This window comes from Macaca mulatta, chromosome X (genome assembly GCF_049350105.2).
Source record: "Macaca mulatta isolate MMU2019108-1 chromosome X, T2T-MMU8v2.0, whole genome shotgun sequence".
Taxonomy (NCBI): Eukaryota; Metazoa; Chordata; class Mammalia; order Primates; family Cercopithecidae; genus Macaca; species Macaca mulatta.
Genome location: NC_133426.1, coordinates 15,480,599 through 15,503,758, shown reverse-complemented (window position 1 = coordinate 15,503,758; position 23,160 = coordinate 15,480,599). Strand labels below are relative to the sequence as shown.

The following is a 23,160-nucleotide window of genomic DNA, read 5'->3' as shown; positions in this document are numbered from 1 at the left end:
ACATGGCAAAACGCTGTCTCCACAAAAAAATGTTTAAAAATTAGCCAGGTGTGGTGGTGTGTACCTTGTAGTCTCAGCTACTTGGGTGGCTGAGGTGGGAAGATCACCTGAGCCCGAGAGTTTGAGGCTGCAGTGAGCTATGATCATGTCACTGCTCGTGAGAACCTCTCTCTAAAAAAGAAAAAAGAAAAAAGTGTACACACGAAAACAATGCTCCAATGTTTAGTTCGCTCTCAGGGTTAGGATTACAAGTAATTTTCATGTTGTTATTTATGTATTTTATGTTTTCTATACTAACCATACTTCATGATTATAAAAGAATAAAAAATATTTTTAAATAGAATTTCAGGCTACATAGGGTTCAGCCAGACTTGCAAACCCGTCTGCGTTCATAGCCTTCTATCCGAGTATGTAGCAACCATAATAAATAAGATATACAATCATTTAAGAACAAAACTAGTTTATTTAGATTTGGGACTCTGAACAGTTCTGTCTTTATTACCCGACCTCCTCCTGCCACGACTTCGGGACCTAGAGGAACTTTGGCTCCGGCTGCGGCGGCTCCTGCGGCTCCGGCTCCGGCTCCGGCTGCCCCGGCCGCGGCTGCGGTCCCTGCTGCGGTCCTTATTTCTTCCTCTACTTCGTGAATTGTGCCTCTCCCGACTCTTTGACGTGCGTTTGTGAGATTTCTTCCCCCTGTGACTACTCCTTTTCCTCTCGGATTCCCCATTTCTTTTGTAGGAGTGGTCTGGACTAGGGTTTCTCCTTCCCCGCAGCCTGCTGTAGTAGTCGTCGTGGTGACCCATCCTCTCCCTCCTTTCGGAGTTCTTACCAAAGGAGGAGCCAGTCCGATCTGGAGACAAGTAGATGTCTCTATTAGCTTCCCAGAATTCATTGTTGGGATTTCTGAACACATGAAGAAAGTTGCAGTGCTTTCCTCTTGGACACTGTTGTATTTCAAATAACCCTGCAAGGGCACAGTGATGAAACAGCACTTATCACGGCATATTCTGAAGATGCTACTTTATCCTTTTCAGAAGGTACATTTCTGATGTTTGGATACGCTAGAACTATTTTCTACTGTGTATTATGTAAAAGGGGCTTACATAAATTGATGTCATAATTTGGTTCCCACAATTTCAAACATGCTCTAACAAATGACACTCTGAAAGGTAACAAATCAGAAGTTTTCATTAAGCAGAACAGCCCGTGCCCTACTGGATTATGGTGCAGACTGCAGCTGAACAAATGGTGACCACGCTCTCTTCCAGGTTTCACCTTCCCTGATTAACATCAAATAGCCAGCTCTTTGGGTCCCTGTGGTAGCATGGTTTGATGGCATGGAGGTGACAGGCCAGAACCACTGGTCAAAAGAGAAGGCCTGGCCAGGCGCGGTGGCTCACACCTGTAATCCTAACACTTTGGGAGGCTGAGGCGGGCAGATCACCTGAGGTCAGGAGTTTGAGACCAGCCTGGCCAACATGGCGAAACCCCACCTCTACTAAAAATACAAAAATTAGCTGGGCGTGGTGGCGGGCGCTTGTAATTCCAGCTACTCAGGAGGCTGAGGCATGAGAATCACTTAAACCCAGGAGGTGGAGGTTGCAGTGAGCCGAAATCATGCCACTGCACTCCAGCCTGGGTGGCAGAGTGAGACTCACTCTCAAAAAAACAAACAAAAAAACAAAAGAGAAGGCCTATTAAACATGGAGGAGTCTATATTTTGTTTACACTTTAAGATTATAAACATTACACTAATGCTTCAAATTCACTAAATGCTTTTAATACAGAAGACTCCTATCAAAGATAAAATCTATTCGAACAATTTTGAGATCTTTGGGGTTCTCAAACGTTTTTTAAAAGCAGTAAATTCCCCAGATATGCACAACAGTTAGAAGTGAAATACCTCCGTACCACACACTATAGACAAAAATTAACTCAAACTGCATCCAAGACCTAAATGTTAAGAAATGAACTATGACTCTGAAGAAAACATACAAGTAAATCTTTGTGACCCTGGGCTAAGCAATGTCATCCTAGATGTGACACCAAAAGCACAAACAAAAAAATAGGTAAACTGAACTTCATCAAAATTTAAAACTTGTATTTCGAAAGAACATGAAGTGAAAAGACAACCTACAAAATGGGAGAAAATATCTGCAAATCATATTTGTGACCAGGTACTTGTATGGAGAATATACCAAGAACTCTTACAACTCAATAATAAAAAGACAAAGAGCCTAGTTAGAAAATGGGCAAAGGATCCAAACAGACATCTCCCCAAAGAAGACAAACAAATGGCCAGTAATGAGAAGATGCTCAGTATCTTTAGTCAATAAGGAAAAAATGAAGCTTTTTTTTTTTTTTTTTTTTTTTTTTAAATGAAATAGTCCCCTGCTTTGGAGGAGTCAAGGCCACACTCAGAAGCTCCTCACTGAAATCACACTGGATTCCCAGGAACTGACAAAAGTAGCTGCCTTTATGCAGTAAACAATTCCATCTCTTTCTTCCCCCCGAGTCTTTAAACTTCAAGTGTAATGGTTCTTCTAGTTTCCCTTAGCAAGGGATCCTAAAATCTTTCTTCTCCCTTCATAAATGGTTTCAAAATGACAGCATCCAGGAAGACAAGCCTGCTAAAGATTCTGTTAAGCAGGCATGTGTAGAGCAAAGAAACGTAAGTAAAGGGTAAGGTAAGTGCTCCCCAGAGGCATTTAGAGTTCATCTGTTTTCACCTGGGGAACAGCCCACTGAGAGAAATCACAGCATAACTAGGCCTTCAAAACTGCTGGCTACTCTCTGCACAAGACTGGATCATTTCCTGATTGGGTTGCCACTGTCTGATGTCAGTCTGACTGCATGCATGTTTAACTGATCCCAAGCCTACACTTAGCCTCTAGGGCACAGAAGCATGTATTCCAAGTAAGGCAGGAAATGCTATGAGTAAGGTAATGTAGGTGGTGATGACAGAAGATTCATTAGGGATAAAGATGGAAAGAAAGAAAGAAACAAACAGCTCAAGTGAGGTGAGCCAATGAATAGAAAATACCTCTGAAACTGCAACAAGGGAAATGGGGCTTCCACAGACGTAACTCCTTAGGCTTCCTGATTTGTCAGACACAGAGCCCAGGACTGAAGATTGGAGGACTGGAATTCTAGCCCCAGCTCTGTCACCAATACATTGTGACCTCAATCACTTCATCTATCAAGTGACTCATGAGGTCGGTTACAGATCTAAACTGTGGTGTTCTTTATATAAAGTTCTCTGCTCATCTACTGTGTGAGGCAAAAAGCTATGCCTCACCACTTTAAAATACTGGGTTTTCCCCCAAAGAGTATCCCTTTATATAGCAGTGGAACAATTGAGGAAAAAAATCATCACTTTGTCTTTTACCACAAATCGCCATTTTCCACCGGGTCACTGGGCAGAATTCACACTGCAGCTGTCGTCCCGCATACCATCGCCCGTTAAACAGAGAAAGGGCTGCTTGGCATTCTTCTTCCCTTTAAACCAAAAACCAAATGATACGCTTTACAGTAACTTCCTAATTTGTAGATTCGCCCGACTATTAATTAATCCCGTTATTAATTTATTGTAGGACCACCAAGTTCACTGATTTTGTACCTAGGGAAGAGTCATTAAAATAGTCAAGCTCCCGAAGCTCACAGTTTATTCAGGAACCCTTTTTACTAACCCTCGGAGAGGTTTCAATGCACGGAAATTGGCTTGAATGAAAGCTTCTTAATCCAAAAGACTGGACCATTAAAAATGCAGAAGTGTTTTCCATTGTTAGGGCCTATTCTTTCTCAGATAGGATTGCTGTTCTTCTTATTACGCTGGGTAATTTAACCCATTAGCCATAGTATGGCCTAGGCAAACAGCAAGATAAGCAGAAATGATACAGTAATTGCTCTCTTAGCTGGTCAAATGCACACTAAGATGATTTTGGGCTTCAATCTCTGGCTCTTTCACTATAAATGCTTTTATGTTCTCTATTCTAGTTATCCCTTTTTAGTTTGTATTTTAATTATTAAAATTATGAGTAATAATATAACCACATTGTAAAACATTCAAAGCTATGTAAATATACAAAGAATGAAATATAAATGTATTATTTTTTCTTTTTGAGATGGAGCCTCACTCTCACTCTGTCCCCCAGGCTAGAGTGCAGTGGTATAGTCATACCTCACTGCAGCCTCGACCTCCTGGGCTCAAGTGATCCTCCTGCGTCAGCCTCACAAATAGCTGGGTCTGCCAGCACATGCCACCACATTCGGCTAATTGTTTTATTTTTTGTAGAGATGAGGTCTCTCTTCAAGTGATTCTCCTGTCTCAGCCTCCCGAGTAGCTGGGATTACAGGTGGCTGCCACCACACCTGGCTAATTTTTTGTATTTTTACTAGAGATGGGGTTTCGCCATGTTAACCAGGCTGGTCTTGAACTCCCGGCCTCAAGCGATCCTCCCACTTCAGCCTCCAAAAGTGTTGGGATGACAGGTGTGAGCTACCATGCCCAGCTTATGTTATTTTCACATCCATTCTATATTTCTGTTTCAACTCTTAATATTTAAGTTTTAAATATTTAGATTTATTTTAATTTTAATTTTATTTAAATATTTTAAAATATATGAAAGCTGGGCCAAGTGTGGTGGCTTATGCCTGTAATCCCAGTACTTTGGGAGGCTGAGGCAGGTGGATCGCTGGAGGTCAGGAGTTCAAGACCAGCCTGGTCATCATGGTAAAACCCCATCTCTACTAAAAATACAAAAAATTAGCCAGGCATGGTGGCAGGCACTTGTAATCCCAGCTACTCAGGAGGCTGAGGCAGGAGAATCACTTGAACCTGGGAGGTAGAGGTTGCAGTGAGCTGAGACCACGCCACTGCACTCTAGCCTGGGCAACAAGAGCGAAACTCCATCTCAAAAAAAATAAAATAAAAATAAAAACATTAGAAATAAAATATATGAAAGTTATATATCCAGTGGAAAAATCCCAGACATCAACAGAAACAGAACAACAAACTGTGACAAATCAGGAAGACATTCACAAGCAGAGTACTTACGACTGGTACTGAACATACACATTGCCCCTCAGGTGAGGCTCCAGATTGCAGCTGACCTAGGGAGCAATGAAGAATGCCATCATCAAAAATTCAGGAAAAGAAACCAGCCATTCAGCAAACGTTTGTCCAGGCTAACGTTCCCCAAAGCAGTTACCAATCAAAGATTCCAAAACAGAGATATGGCTGACTCTGGCATCTATTTAAGGCGTACTTGGCACATGGCAATGTGCCTGATCCCTGTTGGTCCAAGTCTGTTTTTTCCCACAAATATGAAATGTTTCACACATCCATAAAAATACAGAAGATATCAATCAGCCTATATATACACTACCCAGATTTAACACTAACGTTTTCCACTTTTGAATGAGAATTTTTACATATGTAAAACATTAAAGACCCAGTTGAAGCCCTTCTATCCCATTCTTCTCCCTCCTCCATCACAAAGGTGAACACTCTCCACAGGTTGAGTGTAGCCTTCACATTCCAAACACAAACACACATATTACATACATAGACCTACACAGACACAAATACAAATACACAGATACAGGCATATATACATATATCATATGCATGCCAAAACCCACACATATGTATCATACATAGAAATGTCTATTATTTATAATCGGTATACACATATTTATGTATACATATGCAAAGAAACAGGTAATATATATTGATAAACAACATATAGTGTTGCTTTGTATGTTTTAAAATTTTATAGAAATAGTATTTATTCCATATTCTTTTTTCAAGATGTAGTCACATAAACTTAACTACTGTATACTGGATATACCAAAAAATAAAACTTATCTACTCCTCTAGAATGATGTTTTTTCAAGATGCTTCCAATTGTTCATCCACAAACAGTACCGCAGTCAGCATTCTTAAACAGGTCTCTGTGGGTATAAAGATCTTTCTGCTGTGCATAGCCAATTTATGGGTTACACGTACCTTCACTAGGTATTGACAAACTGCTCTCTGAAGTGGTTTTACTAATGTACACATCCTCATCTACTCTTGGTATTAATAGAATTTATAACTTTTTGCCTGATAGGTGTGAATATCATCCCATTTTCATATGTACTGTTCCTATTACTAGTTAGGTTAAATATTTGATCATTTGCCTTCAACGATGACAAATCTGATTTGTTTTTATATAATAGTATATAAAAAGGTCCTCAAATATTCATACTAGTGTTTAGCATTTATGTTCAAAATGAATCTATAATTTTACAAATTTGTCCCAGAGTATTTTTCTTAGGGTATCCAAAAACGAGCAGGATCCATACTCAATGACAATTTGTACCACCACCCTTAGAAGGAAGAAGAAAAGGCCTCGGGAGTCCATGCCAGCTGTGCAAGCTAGAGTGAGAGAACTCTAAACAAAAGAAAAAATACGTTGTGGTGGTTGTGGTTTGTGGGTGCAGCCTGTTGCAAGTAAGGGTGCAATTTCCATGAACTACTCTGAAGTTCTGAAAGCAGCCCTCCCACTACCACTTCACAGAAGCAGTATAATCAAGAAACCCTACGAGGAAAACCGCTGATGTAATCCAGTCCCCTCACTTTCAGGATAAGGAAAAGGCAGGAAGAAGGCGCAAGGCCAGTCAAACCACATGGCCTCCTTGTCCAATGCTTCTAACATGGTACTGTGTGGGTGTGACCAGGTAGTTCCACTTTAGCAGTTACTGCTCGTGCTGACAAGTAGTGTGAAGACAGAAAGGCATATGCCCCAGAAACAAAGGTTAAGGAGGAAAAAATAAATAAAAAAGAATTTTTAAAAATATTGAAATCAGTTGATAGAAGTATAGCCTTCAATGTCAGGAATATCTTTGTTTTTTGGGGGGGGTGTTCCAACTTTTCATCATTTGCAACTTGCAGGAAAAAATTCACAGTATTATTCCTGTCTTTTCCCAAATTATGGGACAATTTCCCTGCCTTACCATAACCAAGGCATTCCAGTTCAGATCTGACGAAATCACAGACAAGGCAGGAAGCTTCACCCTGTTAGAATTCAACGAATGGGTCCTGGGAGCAGCAGAGATTACATCTGGCTTTACCCTTGCATTAAGGAATATTTTAAAATAATTATGTGTCATCTGGATGCCTTTTTCACCAACTATGCTGCATCACAGACCATGGTTTGTATAATATTATATTCAGTATTGAAAGTATCCAATGAATAAAAACAATGTAAAAAAAAGCAGTGGAGGAGGTGGTGGAATCTAGGTTTATGTGGTTTATGTTCCTGTGTGGCTCCAGAAGAACATACACCTTGGGTGGAAGCTAAGTTGGTACTGTCAACACAATGAACCAACAAACTTAGTGAGTGAAGCCACCTACAGAGGAAGGAAGGGAGTGCACCGTTTGTCACATGCAGCTTCTAAGTGAAGGACTGGATGGCTATGTGCAGGGGACCTGATACAGAGAATGCACGTGCTGGAAAAGAACTGGAGCACAAAGCTACCAAGTAAATGAAAGATCCGTTCCAATCTAGACCCCTAGCATTCAGGAAATACCATGCTAATACATGTTTCTGATTTCATGTGGTATTGACACGACATTGGCAATGAGGTAGGGAGTGGAAAGAGAGAAAGAGGGAAGTCACATTTACAGAGTGTCAGCATGCCTGACCCCAGCTGAGCCTGTGTCCCAGCTCTCTTGGGCCATTAAGTACTGCAGGGTGAAGCAAACCAGTCCCCTCCTCCACACGTATGCCCACCTTGAACTGAATCACTTTCCCCACGTTCTTGAACTCGGGCAACACATCCTCGTAGAAATCTAGGAACTGCTGGTAGGTTTCTTCCTCGCTGTACTCCAGGCTTGCATCAGGGTCATAGTCATCCCTTCTGCACTGCTCCATTCCAAATGTTGTAAACATGCTCTTAATAAGAAGGGTAGGACTGGATGTTGGGAAATTATGTTTACGTGAACATCTGCATATGAAAGAAAAACTTAAATTCACTAGACCAATAGTTGAAAATTACACACAAAACACCTGCTTTAGACTAGGCGTGGTGGTTCACGCCTGTAATCCCAACACTTTGGGAGGCCGAGGCGGGCGAATCACCTGAGGTCCAGAGTTTGAGACCAGCCTGGCTAACATGGTGAAACCCCAATTCTACTACAAATACAAAAAATTAGCCGGGCGTGTTGGTGTGCGCCTGTAGCGCCTATAATCCCAGCTACTTGGGAGGTTAAGGCAGGAGAATCGCTTGAACCCGGGAGGCGGAGGTTGCAGTGAGCTGAGATCGCGCCATTGCACTCCAGCTTGGGCAACAAAAGCGAAACTCCATCTCAAACAAAAAACAAACAAAAACAACACTGGCTTTAAATTTTGAGATAGAAACTCATGCAATTTAGTTGTTTTGACTTAACTGAAAGAGAATAAGCCCCACTCAGATGCCAAGTTTCAGCGCTTAAGGGGATTTTTTTTAAGTGCTGAAACTTGGCACTTGCTGTTTTAATGTCAAGTTGGAAACATTTCAAAGTTCATATACCATTCAGCTGCCTTTGAATGAAGTTCAGGAAGCCTATACATGTTGAACCATAGGGGAAAAGAAGGCCTGCTGATGGGTGTGACAGGATGTGGTGATAGGCATGAAGATGTCACATGCGGGACTGCTGAGAGGAAGGTGGGAAGTAACAATGCAATCCTGGTTCTGTACAATCGTCAGTGGACTCCATGTTTACACAATATAGTAATCCAAGAATTTCCAGTTAATGAAGCAATTCAATCTGATCTGTGTATAGCATCTTGTAGCTTTCGTGGCATTTTGACATTTTTCCCCTCTGGTCCTTATATCCCTTTAGGACAGTGGGGACTAGTATTTTCTCCACTTTGCAAAGAAGGAAGCTGAGGCCTAGAAAAGCACACTTGCCCAAGTCATATGGCTTGGAAGAGAGGGATCCAAGACATCTGCATCAATCTACTATCTGGTGCCTGTCCATGATAGGGTGTAATAAATATAATTTGTTTTTGAGACAGGGTCTTGTTCTGTCATACAGGCTGGAGTGCAATGGTATGATCATACTTCACTGCAACCTTGAATTCCCCGGGCTCAAGTGATCCTACTGCCTCAGCATCTTGAGTAGCTGGCGCATGCCACCATGCCCGGATAACTTTTTTATTTTTGTAGGGACGGGGTCTCGCTCTGCTGCCCAGGCTGGTCTCGCACTCCTGGCTTCAAGTGATCCTCCTGCCTCAGCCTCCCAAAGCTCTGGGATTACAGGTATGAGCTACCATACCTGCATCATTTAATTCTTATTTAATGAAGGTGGCTAACCATTATGAAGAACAATTTTCTTTTCACAGTTTAAACTGGACCAAGGCTAAGCTGACTAGGCTGTACCTGAGTAATATTTCAAAAATCCTTCATATGAGTTTACTTTCTTACTTCCTTCCTTCTCCTAACATGCAATGAGGAGGAAAAATGTAGTTCAAGGTTCCAAATAAACAAAATTTTCCTGGTTAGGTTGCTAGTCAAAAATTGGTAAGAAAAAAACTATTTTTTTTTGCTGGGGGAAGTCCACAGAATTTAAGAAGAAAGAGAGTTGAAGAATAGGACATGTTGGAAAAAAACAACACTGGTCCTGAAATGACTAAATGTTTAATCACACTCACTCTCCACATCTGTAATGTCTATCTAAGCACCTACTGAGATAATGCTTACAGAATGCCCAGCATACACCATGCTCAGCTCAGAAATGCTTAATCAGTGTTCATTAATGTGAAATTTTCTATTTTCCAAATGACCTCCTGGATTATTCAATTAGAGACCTTGCAATTAGATCCCTCTTCCCAACTACTGACAGAACAAAGAGCAAAGACTCAACCTGGCTGGCAACACTCACAGTGAATCAAAATGTTATAAGTATGAAGCATGCACAGAATTAAACAAGGAACCAATTTAATGAGGTTAAAATTCTGCTCAAGGGATTCTTAGATCTGAATGAACTTGGCTCTAGTTCCCAGGATGTCAAATAAGCATTTGTCAGTTTTGGAATAGAACTGAAGTCCCTGTCTGGGGAAAAATCCCACCTGGCCTAAAGACAGTCCTTACAATCTAAGTGTATACAAAAGGCCAGCCCTAGAGCTTTTACCGAAAACTCAGCTAAGAGAAGTGACATTTACGAAGGCAGTCTAAAGCTGCGGTTCCAAGCCTGTGTGGTTCTCAGAATTACCTGGGAAGAACTGAGATTTCTTACTTCCTACCCTAGACCATCTGATCAGACCTCAAGGGGTGGGGGACCCATATTTTCAAAGTAGCTCCCTACCTGGTCCTGAAGATCAGCCATATTTGGGAACCACTGGTTTCGGGCATACTATTTACCCATTATTCTGATACTTAAGTCAGTTTGCTGCAAAAACCCACAGTTGTTGGATATTACCTTAGGCCAAGAATGGCCAATAAATGGTGCGGGTATCCAAATGCCCCCTCAGGTATAGCTAACTGACTACTCCTCTTTTTCTTCTTCTCAAGGAAGTACTCCTGGTACCCACTACCTTTGTCCTACATAGAATCCCCGCATTGCACATTAAAGTGAAGCTGCAATCATTGATCGAAGGTCACTGCAAGAAACATTCTCATGAAAATTACATATGCAACCGTTATAAAGCATCTATTCAAGTTATTGTCTACCTTCCTATTTAATGTCTTTGTAAAATATTCCATGGGAGAAACCTTTAGAATTGGGTGCCAGGGAAATTTTTGTCTTTCTAGAGATATCACTCATTCTTCCTTTTTGGTAAGAATTACAGCTTATTATCTGCTTGAGATGCATTCAAATACGGAGAAATAAAAACCTGGAGAAAATAATTCACTTTCTCTTCCTTTCCTTGCTTTCAATTTCCTTTACTTTCTTTAATTTAATGCACCTTCTTTAAATCACTTTTGGAAGTAAGTGAGGTATAAATAGACCACTAAGTTTTACCTTCCATTAGTAATTATTACCTTTTAGGAGAAAAACAAACAGATTCCCCTCAAAGCTGTGACTCCAAAAATTACCAATTCCACCATGGCTCTAGAATTGAACTCTGTACTAATTACAAAAACAACCAACCAAAGAAATGCTTAGATTATGGGAGTGTTCCTCTGATGGTCTGACAAAACTTAACGACAGAGCAGAATGGCTGTACGATCTGGAGCAAGTCACCGAGGCTCTCCATAAAAGGGGAACGGCGCAGTCTACTTGTCTAAAGGGATGGTGCTAGATTTTGTAACTGCTAATTTCGCAGAATTTCATGTCACAACTTATCACCTGAATGATGAAAATCTCCACATTGCTCTCATACTTTGATAGTTGTGATGGTAAAATTTCATATGCCTATGAAAACTGTGAGAAATGTTCGCAAACTAATTTGACCACTGTCCATATTTCCTTGAAATGACTTGAGGAGAGATGGGGTCTGAGAGCATGACGGGCCATTCCCTCTTCCCACAAGGAAGGGCCTGTCAACCAAGTTCTCGAAATCGTTTAAGACATCTCCCCTCCTCTCACTTTTGCCCAACAAAAGGAGAATCAGGCCAGGCGCAGTGGCTCACGCCTGTAATCCCAGCACTTTGCGAGGCCGAGGCAGGCAGATCACGAGGTCAAGAGATCGAGACCATCCTGGCCAACATGGTGAAACCTCGTCTATACTAAAAATACAAAAAAATTAGCCGGGTGTGGTGGCATGTGCCTGTAGTCCCAGCTACTCGGGAGGCTGAGGCAGGAGAATTGCTTGAACCTGGGAGGTGGAGCTTGCAGTGAACCGAGATCATGCCACTGCACTCCAGCCTGGCGACAGGGCGAGACTCCGTCTCAAAAAATAAAAATAAAAAAAAAAAAAAAAAAGGGAGAATCAAGAATCAGGCTACCAAGGGTCTTAAATTTAGAGAAAATGTTAGAGATAGATCCTATATGAGGGATCCTGCAGCTGGAAAACATTAAATGCAATTTGGTTCTACTACCCATGCAAATGTGAACTTACATGGAGTCTCAGTTGTCTCTGAAAGGTAATTCACAGTGCATTTTTCTTTAGTGGGAAGTTTTTTACACCAATCAATTATTACCATTTCTTGTTCAGATTAAGTGTATATTTGAGAAACACTTCTAAAGGTATCAAAGGGAATAAAGTCTCTTTCCTTTCCTTAGTTCCCAGTTTTTCAAGAGGAGGCTTTCTACTAATTAGAAGATCCTGTGACTCTTTTCACAGCCGTTCCGGACATCTGCAATCCCACCTCTAAAATACAAAAGGACATACACACTCGACATTAGTGGCTCTCAATCCTAGGGCACACTAGAAACCCCTGAGGACATTTCGAAACTAAGGCCACCCAAGTCCCTGGTATTCTATTATTTATCTTTTTTTTTTTTTTTTTTTTTAATAGAGACTAGGTTGCCCAGGCTGGTCTCAAACTCCTGAGCTCAAGCGATCTGCCTGCCTTGGCCTCCCGAAGTGCTGGATTACAGGTGTGAGCCACCGCACCTGGCCCTGATATTCTGATTTACTCAACTTGAGGTAGGACATAATTTTTTAAAGCTTTCTAGATGACTCTAATGTGCATCCAGGGTGAAGAACCACTGTTCTTAAAAAATGAAAAATGGTGGGAACCTTAAATTCAAAAAGAAAAAGAAAAGAACCATAGAGAAGGATATATTTTCAAAGAAGAAGAAGAAAAAACCTCACAACATGAATACTTTTATGAATAAAGTAAAGCTGACAGATGACATATGGTTTCTGATTAACTACATCTGCATTTTACTATTCATATCCCTTTTCAGGATTAATAGGATGTTAACGTTATGATTAGATCTTCTCTTCTGCAGAATATATGGTGATAATTATTAGATTTTGTCTCAGATGGACTCATTCACCATTAGGAATTATTTACCCACTTTAAGTTGGTCATTCATAAACAGGCCAAATTATAAAAATCACCATTACCTGGCATATAATAGGTGTTCAAATACTTGCTAAATGACTGAAGAGATCAACACTAGATTTCCACATGAATGTCTTCTTTCAAAAACATTGACCCAAAAGGGGCAGGGAACAAGAAGAGTGTCTCACAGAATAACAGCAAGAGTCACAATAATGCAAACGTCAGCAAGCACTCCCGGGGCCCTGTTCTACGGGGCTGTGCGCTCATTTCAGCCCCACAGCCCCCTCAGAAAGATGAGACCATGTTTAATCCCATTTCATAGATGAGAGAATGAAGGCACACAGAGCTTCAGAAACTTGCACAGAGTGGCAGCCACTGAAGCCCGTTTTTGCAGCCAGCGGTCTGTACCTGAGTCTGAGCACACTCACTGACAGGAGAAATGAAAATACTTTTACTCTCCTCATTTGGATCCTGTCTTTCACAGACATCCCTTCACACATGCCAAGTTTTTGTTTGTTTGCTTGTTTTCTTTTTTGAGACAGGGTCTTGTTTTGTCACCCAGGCTGGAGTGCAGTGGTGCGATCATAGCTTACTGCAGCCTGGAACTCCTGGCACATGCCAAGTTTTAAAAATTAAAAGCCTGTTTTGGGGACAGTGTTTGCCCTTCAAAAGATAAAGCCGAGCTGCTCCAAGCTCTCGAAATATATTATTTCCCCATCCCAGTTGTGCACCATGGACTAATGCAAGCTCAGGAAGAAACCAACAAGCAAAGTGGCTTCCTAAAGATGTGGAATGCGAAGGAAGCACCCTCAGAGAACTAGGCTAAGCCCACCCAGGGAACAAGGATAGAGGGAACAGGGATGGTCAAAGCAGAGGATGATCAGCTGGGAAAACGAGAGCAGCAGCAAGAAAGCAGCAGATGTCTGACGACGGACATTTTAAATGAAAGCCTGCGCCTCCCCCAAAAGGAGAACTCACAAACTTCAACATTTTCAATCACTCCATTCTGACATGATAAAACAAAATTAGTTACCTATCTCCAAATCTGCACGCTCCTGTTTTACTGTAGAAGGGACAGTTGGCTCGATCCTTCTCCATGACTCTGAAATCCACGGGTGGTTCTGGGTTTTGCCATGTGGTACCATTTTCCAACTGTTGAAAATAACCATGACTTTACTGCTGGAGTAAAAACCCATGAAAGACGAGATGTTTCAAAGTCTATTAAAATATTTTCCTCAAAGACAAACATGGTTTCATTTAAGAATGCGAACATTTAAGTTGTAACAGGCGATGAAGACTTTACAAACTGTCCTGAGACACGAGCTCCATGCCTCTCTTGGCTCCTGGTCACTTTCCTTTATCTGGTATCACTACTGCCACCAGGGGCCGCTGCCAAGGTTTTCATCCATTCTAAAAAGGGTCCAAGAAGGCCAGGCGCAGTGGCTCACACCTGTAATCCCAGCACTTTGGGAGGCCAAGGCGGGTGGATCACCTGAGGTCAGGAGTTCAAGACCAGCCTGACCAACATGGAGAAACCCCATCTCTATTAAAAATATAAAATTAGCTGGGCTTGGTAGCGCACGCCTGTAATCCCAGCTACTCAGGAGGCTGGGGCAGGAGAGTTGCTTGAACCCAGGAGGCGGAGGCTGCAGTGAGCTGGGATTGTACCATTGCACTCCAGCCTGGGCAACAAGAGCAAAACTCCGTCTCGAAAAAAGAAAAAAAAAGAGGCCGGGCGCGGTGGCTCAAGCCTGTAATCCCAGCACTTTGGGAGGCCGAGACGGGTGGATCACGAGGTCAGGAGATCGAGACCATCCTGGCTAACACAGTGAAACCCCGTCTCTACTAAAAATGCAAAAACTTAGCCGGGCGAGGTGGCAGGCGCCTGTAGTCCCAGCTACTCGGGAGGCTGAGGCAGGAGAATGGTGTGAACCCGGGAGGCGGAGCTTGCAGTGAGCTGAGATCCGGCCACTGCACTCCAGCCTGGGTGACAGAGCGAGACTCCGTCTCAAAAAAAAAAAAAAAAGAAAAAAAAAGGGGGGTCCAAGAACTTATTAGGGAACCACCACATTCAGAAATAGAAGTTACTCTGATTCAAGGTAAACTGTCCACTGGAGGCTTACAGTATGTGATGTCGCTTAAACACACTGTAAGGACTCTAAACAAGTCCAGTCCACAGGGGTCATGAATACCATTTGTATTTCTTCATCAATAAAGTTTGTTGTTGTTGTATAAATCAAAGCACGACAAACATGATTCCAGATATCCAAACATGATCTGAGTAACCTACCACAAAACTAACATTACTGCAACTATTATTTCTAAGTAAACATTAATTGGTCTCAAATTCTCAATGAAAGGTTTTAAAAATACCTCATTTTCAGCCTGATCCAGCATCTTCTGCAAAGCTTCCTAAAAATGGTGCAAACATAGGACTAATGAAAACCCAGAAGTCAGGTCAGTCACATCTGGTTTCTCTGGTTAAGAATCTCAAGTGTAACAATTAAAACACACACACACACACACACACACACACACACACACACGAGTACACACGTTCTAGTTTTCTTTTGAATCAAAGATCTTTTGAAAAGCTTTCAAACGATATATAGCTGAGACTTCTCTCTCTCTCTTTTTTTTTTGAGACAGGGTCTCACTCTGTCATCCAGGCTGGAGTGCAGTGGCGTGACCTCAGCTCACTGCAACCTCCGCCTCCCAGGCTCAAGTGATCTCCCACCTCAGCCTCCTGAGTAGCTGGGACTACAGTCACGTACCACCATGCCTGAATAATTTTTCTATTTTCTGTAGAGATAGAGTTTCACCATGTTGCCCAGGCTAGTCTCGAACTCCTGAGCTCAAGCAATCCACCCACCTCGGCCTCCCAAAGTGCTGGAATTACAGGTGTGAGCTACCATGCCCGGCCCATAGCTGAGACATTCTATTCAAATAGAAAATTTACTAGATCCCATTGCAAAATATTTAAAATAGTCTTATAAGAGTTTCAATAGGCCGGGCGCGGTGGCTCAAGCCTGTAATCCCAGCACTTTGGGAGGCCGAGACGGGCGGATCACGAGGTCAGGAGATCGAGACCATCCTGGCTGACACGGTGAAACCCCGTCTCTACTAAAAAAAAAATACAAAAACTTAGCCGGGCGAGGTGGCGGGCGCCTGTAGTCCCAGCTACTCGGGAGGCTGAGGCAGGAGAATGGCGTAAACCCGGGAGGCGGAGCTTGCAGTGAGCTGAGATCCGGCCAGTGCACTCCAGCCTGGGCGACAGAGCGAGACTCCGTCTCAAAAAAAAAAAAAAAAGAGTTTCAATAATAGTAATACTTAGTATATTTGAGTATATATACCATGTCCTAGTTTGTAAAAGGGAGTATTAGTGAATATAAAACACAATGCTAGGCCGGGCACGGTGTCTCACGCCTATAATCCTAGCACTTTGAGAGGCTGAGGTGGGTGGATCACTTGAGGTCAGGAGTTCTAGATCAGCCTGGCCAAGATGGTGAAACCCCATCGCTACTGAAAATACAAAAATTAGCTGGGTGTGGTAGCACGTGCCTGTAATCCTAGCTACTTGGGAGGCTGAGACAAGAGAATCGCTTGAACCCAGGAGGCGGAGGTTGCAGTGAGCCGAGATCACGCTACTGCACTCCAGCCTGGGTGAAAGAGCAAAACTGCATCTAAAAAAACGAAGAAACAAACAAACAAAAAAACCCCAAACAACAATGCTAGATGAAATCATAAACATTTAGCAGAAGCTAAAATATGACATGACCAGTGGTAATTAGCACTTAGGAGAAAATTCTAACGTTTTAATAAGGCAAAGGAGGTTCTGTAATATGCCAGTAAATTTCTACCTAATTGGCATTTGAACAAGTTGTACCTATGTTTAACAGTCTTCTCTTCCCTAGCCCCTTAAAGCATTACATAAGACTCGTATGTCTAGCTGCTTATTTGTGGTGCTTGAAACAGAACTCTTGTCCTCTACACTCCCCGGCCCACATCCACCTGAATGCTCCCTCAGTGAATAGCGCTGCCAGTCATCTGTCTATTCAGACTAAAAACCTAAAAATACGACTTGAATTCCCCTCTCTCTCTTTGTCCTCCCTCCCATTCAATCTACTAGCTAGAGTCCCACTGACTCTGCTTTGACACACCCCAAATCTGTGTACTTATCTTTATTTGGAATCGGAGGCCTTTTAACTGGTCACTGTTCCCCATTCCTCATTTTTTATAGTAAGTAAAAGTGATCTGTTAAAAAGGTCTGGTGCAGTGGTTCGTTCACACCAGCACTTTGGGAGGCCGAGGTGGATGGATCCCTTGAGGTCAGGAGTTCGAGACCAGCCTGGCCAACATGGTGAAACCCTGTCTCTACTCAAAATACAAAAATTAGCTGGGCGTGGTAGCAGGCACCTATAATCCCAGCTACTCAGGGGGCTGAGGCACATGAATTGCTTGAACCCGGGAGGCAAAAGTTGCAGTAAACAGAGATCACGCCACTGCACTCCAGCCTGGGCGACAGCGTGAGACTCCGTCTCAAAAGAAATTTTGTTTTAAAAGAATGATCTGTTAAAAGGTACAGATATAAATGAGATAGAGTCATTCCCTGCTTAAACCCCTTCAATGGCTTACCATTATAGGAAACATAAAATCCAAACTCCTCCTTCAAATCCAGGAAGCCCTACCTGATCTGACTCTGCTTACCCTCCACTACCCACCCTCCCCCAGCAACCTCCTCCACTTCCCTTCTCTCCTTTGGACTCTAGATTTCAGGCTCCCTGGCCTTTTTTCAGCCTTCAAGCTTCAGGCCTCTTCCCGCTGAGATCTCTCCACTCAGGTGTGAGCTCAAACATCACCTCCTCAGAAATTTCCTTGAGCAGGCAATCTATAGAAGCACAACTCTATTCTCATTACTCTATCACATCACTCTGCTTTCTTTTTGCTTCTTTTTTTTTTTTGAGACGAAGTCTAGCTCTGTCGCCCAGGTTGGAGTGCAGTGGCTCAGGCTTGGCTCACTGCAACCTCTGCCTCCTGGGTTCAAGCGATTCTTCTGCCTCAGCCTCCTGAGTAGCTGGGACTACAGGCGCCCGTCACCACACCGGGCTAATTTTTTGTATTTTTAGTACAGACGGGGTTTCGCCACGTTGACCAGGCTGGTCTCGAACTCCTGACCTCGTGATCTGCCCGCCTCAGCCTCCCGAAGTGCTGGGATTACAGGCGTGAGCCACCACGCCCAGCCTGCTTTATTTCTTTATAGCACTTAATATGATCACATTTTGAATGATCTGTTTTGCTTACTCATCATCTTACACTCCCATATAAAAAACTAGCTCGATGAGAACAAAGACTGTGTCTTTCACTGCTGTCTCTGTCCACTAGCGAAGTGTCTAGCATACAGCAGAAACACATACTGCCGATTCTTTTCTATAAGCTTAGAATCTCTTTCATGTCCCTCATTTCTCCTTAATGTCTCACAGATTTCCTCTGAAACAAAAGCATTTAAAGGAAGCCTTAGCTGTTACCGAATTCCTGAAAGACCTCAGTTGAGGAACACTCTACTGTTAAAATAGGAATTAATTCCTCTCTATAAAAAAATGACAAGTTCCAAATAATTTTTCTTCCCCCTAAAAACCTAGCATGATCTTGCCTCATCTGGAAAGAAGTGCTCAAATGAAGGTGTTTAAAATCTGCATTGAAATTAACAGATGGCCTGAGATACAAAAAACAAAGATTGTGGAGGCTGCTTCTGCCCCATATTGACTACGATGTAGACACATGCATTTTTCCCAATTATAAGGTGATTATCCAATTTTATGCTATTTAAATTTAGCTATATTACAGAAAAGACAAATCCTGATGAATCAGTCAAGGGAAGATGAGCTGTGATACCTCAGAAATAAATATACTGTTAAGGAATAGCAGCAAAACATACCAAATAAATCTTTTAAAAAGAATCCTGAAAGATAGAGAAGATGCATACATACATATGCCTCACAGATTTTTTTTTTTTTTTTTTTTGAGACAGAGTCTTGCTCTGTCGCCCAGGCTGGAGTGCAGTGGCGTGATCTCGGCTCACTGCAAGCTCCGCCTCCTGGGTTCACGCCATTCTCCTGCCTCAGTCTCCCGAGTAGCTGGGACTACAGGCGCCTGCCACTACGCCCAGCTAATTTTTTGTATTTTTCATAGAGACGGGGTTTCACCGTGTTAGCCAGGATGGTCTCAATCTCCTGACCTTGTGATCCGCCTGCCTCGGCCTCCCAAAGTGCTGGGATTACAGGTGTGAGCCACCGCACCTGGCCGATTTTTTTTTTTTTTTTTAATAAGCAACTGTGTATTAGCTACAATTGTCTTCATAGCCTAAGTGGAAGAGGAAGTCAAGATTTAATACAAATAACAAAAACTATTTCCTAGTTCCTCAATATTTGAGTTCCTGATTTCTTTAAATCCCCTAATTCTTGCTGACATGTCATAAAAAGTTCTCTTATGACCTAAATAAATGTGGAAACAAAACAAAATATTATTCTCTAAAGAAGTCAACTCACATACAGCAGAACCTCAGAAAAACACAAGTTGCTATAAAGCAAGCGCCAGCTGCCTGTTTCGTAAATAAAGCTTTCCCGGAACACAGACATACCCACTCATCTACATATTACTGATGGCTACATTCAGGGTACATTGGCAGAGTTGGATGTTTGCCACAGAGACCAAACCATAAAGCCTAAAATATTTACCATCTGGCCCTTTAAAACATTTGCCAATGCCCACTATAAAGGGTAAATAGGGTAAAGCTGAAGAAAACTTTAAGGAATCTGCCACTGCACGGACCCAAAGAAGAGAGTCAGAAGGGAACTCTGGTGTATGTCTAGACTGAAATATGATTCTTTCCAAACAAACAAATGAAGTGACAAGAAAAAAGAAAAAAAAAACCCAAACGCTGACATGCCTACTGCTTATTCTTCAAACTCATCACACAGCACATCCCAGGATAGGAATCACCTCTTTTTCTTTCTTCTCCTGTCGTTTCTGCTCCTCCTCTTCTCTCTCTTTCCTCTGCTGTTCTTCCCATTGTTCCTTTAACTTTCTCTTTAAAGGGGAAGAAAAAGTAACTTTGTTTCAGACACTTTTTCAAACCATTTCACATACAGGACACATAGATGAAAAACTTTTAAAACACTGGCATACTGAATAAGATCAGTTTTGCTTTTTTTAAAGTTCAAGATAGGCAACTCTTTGTTTTTTCTTTTTGAGATGGAGTTTCGCTCTTGTTGCCCAGGCTGGAGTGCAATGGCGCGATCTCGGCTCACTTCGACCTCCCAAGATAGGCAGCTCTTCATGAGAGTTATTATGGTGAAGTAATCAGTTTGTTCACTAGTTACGTGACTCCTACCGTACCTCTTGTTCTTCTTGCCGTTTTTTAGCCGCCTCTTCCTTTTCCTTCTTTATTCTGAATTCTTCTTGTGCCTTCTGCTCTCTTAGCAACCACTCCTCATGTAATCTTTGCCTATCAGTATAATGATGTAATCAGACAAAAGAAATGGGCATTAATCCACAAATACACACACACGAGAGCAAAATGACACATTTTGGGATTGATTCAAATATCACGAAAGCTATTTTCTATTAAAGCAGTCAAGTGGGTGTAAGAGAACGAGAAGAGTAGAGCTTTTGGAAAAGCACCACGTGTCAGCAACTATCTTCCTAATGGGCAATAACTTAAAATCCCTCTTACATTTCATAGGTATATATGGCTGTGACATACTTTACAGAAAAAAAGGACACTATGACTTTCCCTCTAGACTGATCACAGTGACGTTTAGGTGCCAATAAAATGGGTAGCAAGTTTCAAAGCAGCATCTACCTTTTCGCATTCAGAAAGCATTTCCCTTCCTATTCTATGCAATTATTTTTATTTATTTATTTATTTTGAGACAGAGTATCGCTCTGTTGCCCAGGCTGGAGTGCAGTGGCGTGATCTTGGCTCACTGCAACCTCCGCCTCCTGGGTTCAAGTGATTCTCCTGCCTCAGCCTCCTGAGTAGCTGGGATTACAGGAGCCCACCACCATGCAAGGCTAATTTTTGTATTTTTAGTACAGACAGCATTTCACCATGTTGGCCAGGCTGGTCTTGAACTCCTGACCTCAAGTGATCCACCTGCCTAGGCCTCCCAAAGTGCTGGGATTACAGGTGTGAGCCACCGCACCCAGCCCCTATTCTTAAAAGTAGCAATTCCATGATGGCAGCACGCTGAAAACCCGTTATCCTCTGCCATAAACGTTTGGACTACTACTCCACACAGTTAAGAGACTCCTGTGGTTTGCCTCCAAACACCTAAACTGCCAAAAGAAGGAAAATAAAAGTACATTGTGATCATGTTTTTAAAATAAAGCTACAGGTTTTAAGAAATGAAGTTATAAAAATAAATTAGTGAGGGCCGGGCACAATAGCTCACACCTATAATCCCAGCACTTTAGGAGGCCATGGTGGGCAGATCACCTGAGGTCAGGAATTTGAGACCAGCCTGCCCAACATGGTGAACCCCATCTCTGCTAAAAATACAAAAATTAGCTGGGCAAGGTGGCAGCCGCCTGTAATCGCAGCTACTTGGGAGATTGAGGCAGGAGAATCGCTTGAACCTGGGAGGCGGAGGCTGCAGTGAGCCGAGATCATGCCACTGCACTCCAGCCTGGATGACAGAGCAAGACTTCGTCTCAAAAAATGAAAAAGTAAAAATAAACTAGTGAGTGTCTAGTCTATTTTTTATATGACCAATTATAATGAGTGGTATTACCTTAAAGTGGCAAGTGTCTCAGGCATCCAATATCACAAATTTCTAATCTAAAGCGGGGCTTAGATTTCTAAAGTCTACTTGCCAATTAGGTGTTTAGAACCCCAAATTCATTTTTCCACTGAATTTATAAAAGGGAAATGAAATATGAGAAACTGTTCTGTATTACTTCAGCAGTATCAGGAGTTCAGTAAACTTTTCTGTCTAGTCTGGGGACCTAACCACAATTTTAAATAAAACATATTACATTTCCAAATACAGATTCCAGGAACACGTCTTTTAGCCATGGCAGAGGCTGGCACACTGCCTATATCAGTGTTCCCATGCCATGTGTGAGGGCACCATACAGATGCTTCAGTGTGCACAGCTCTGATTTACGAATCTTTTGAAAAACATATAATTGCATATAACTGAACCAAATGATATATAAAGACCACAAGAAAGTAAAATGTTAAAAATTTTAAAATTTAATAACTTGAATATACATCTGCTTTGAAATAGGACATAAAGTCGTACAGTATTTTTACATAATTTTCTTGCTTTTCAACAATAGTATGCAACTCATAAAGAAATAAAGATCTAAGGAGCACAAAGATACATGTATGTGATTTAAAAGAAGCATTTCAAATAAACAGGAAGAAAATTACTTTCTTATTTAATACCATATCTATTGTCTTCATCACAACAGAAATCTATAATAAGAACTAGAGCTATCACAGCACCTCTTATCTGCTGACACTGTGTTAAACACTATACATCCATCACCTCATTTAATCTTCACAATTCTGTGAGGTGGATACTATGATTGACTTTATCTCCATAGTAAAGACAAGGAAACAGAAGCTTAGAGACATTAAGAAATTTCGGCTGAGCACAGTGGCTCACACCTGTAATCTCAGCAATTTGTGAGGCCGAAGTGGGCGGATCACGAGGTCAAGAGATCGAGACCATACTGGCCAACATGGTGAAACCCCATCTCTACTAAAAGTACAAAAAAAATTAACTGGGCGTGGTGGTGCGCGCCTGTAGTCCCAGCTACTCGGGAGGCTGAGGCAGGAGAATCGCCTGAATCTGGGAGGTGGAGGTTGCAGTGAGCCAAGATCACACCACTGCACTCCAGCCTGGGGACAGAACGAGACTCTGTCTCAAACAAAACAAAACAAAACAAAACAAAACAAAACAAAATTTAAAAAAAACATGTATCCCAAAAGAGAAAGGTGTAAGACTTGAGCAATCTACAAATAGGTAATAAAACATATAAAAAGATACTCTTCCTAATTCAGAAATGTGCATTTGAAACAGTGAAATACAACTTTTCATTACAGGAGTTGTATAAACTGCCAGTGCCTAGTATGAGTGAAGGTATGAGGAGATGGGGCCCTACATTCACTGCCAGAAGGGCTGCAAACTGCAAACCAGGAAGCCCTTTCTACCTGGCCATCTA

General features: G+C 42.0%; 1 protein-coding gene across 2 annotated transcripts in view; it reads right to left on the bottom strand.

The window, feature by feature from the left end:
• Nucleotides 1–443: 443 nt before the first annotated feature.
• The window catches only part of ZRSR2 (zinc finger CCCH-type, RNA binding motif and serine/arginine rich 2), a 33,208-nt gene continuing 10,491 nt past the window's right edge, over nucleotides 444–23,160 (bottom strand). The window contains exons 4-11 of one of the 2 annotated variants that reach the window (XM_001116975.5): nucleotides 20,323–20,431; nucleotides 19,927–20,013; nucleotides 15,301–15,339; nucleotides 13,961–14,079; nucleotides 7,782–7,995; nucleotides 5,060–5,115; nucleotides 3,392–3,501; nucleotides 444–967 (exon numbers count right to left, since the gene is read on the bottom strand). In XM_001116975.5, coding sequence (XP_001116975.5) covers nucleotides 462–967; nucleotides 3,392–3,501; nucleotides 5,060–5,115; nucleotides 7,782–7,995; nucleotides 13,961–14,079; nucleotides 15,301–15,339; nucleotides 19,927–20,013; nucleotides 20,323–20,431 — 1,240 coding nt within the window. In that variant the 3' untranslated portion in view covers nucleotides 444–461. The remainder of the gene's footprint in view (nucleotides 968–3,391; nucleotides 3,502–5,059; nucleotides 5,116–7,781; nucleotides 7,996–13,960; nucleotides 14,080–15,300; nucleotides 15,340–19,926; nucleotides 20,014–20,322; nucleotides 20,432–23,160) is intronic. The other variant, XM_077988458.1, reaches the window with a different exon arrangement.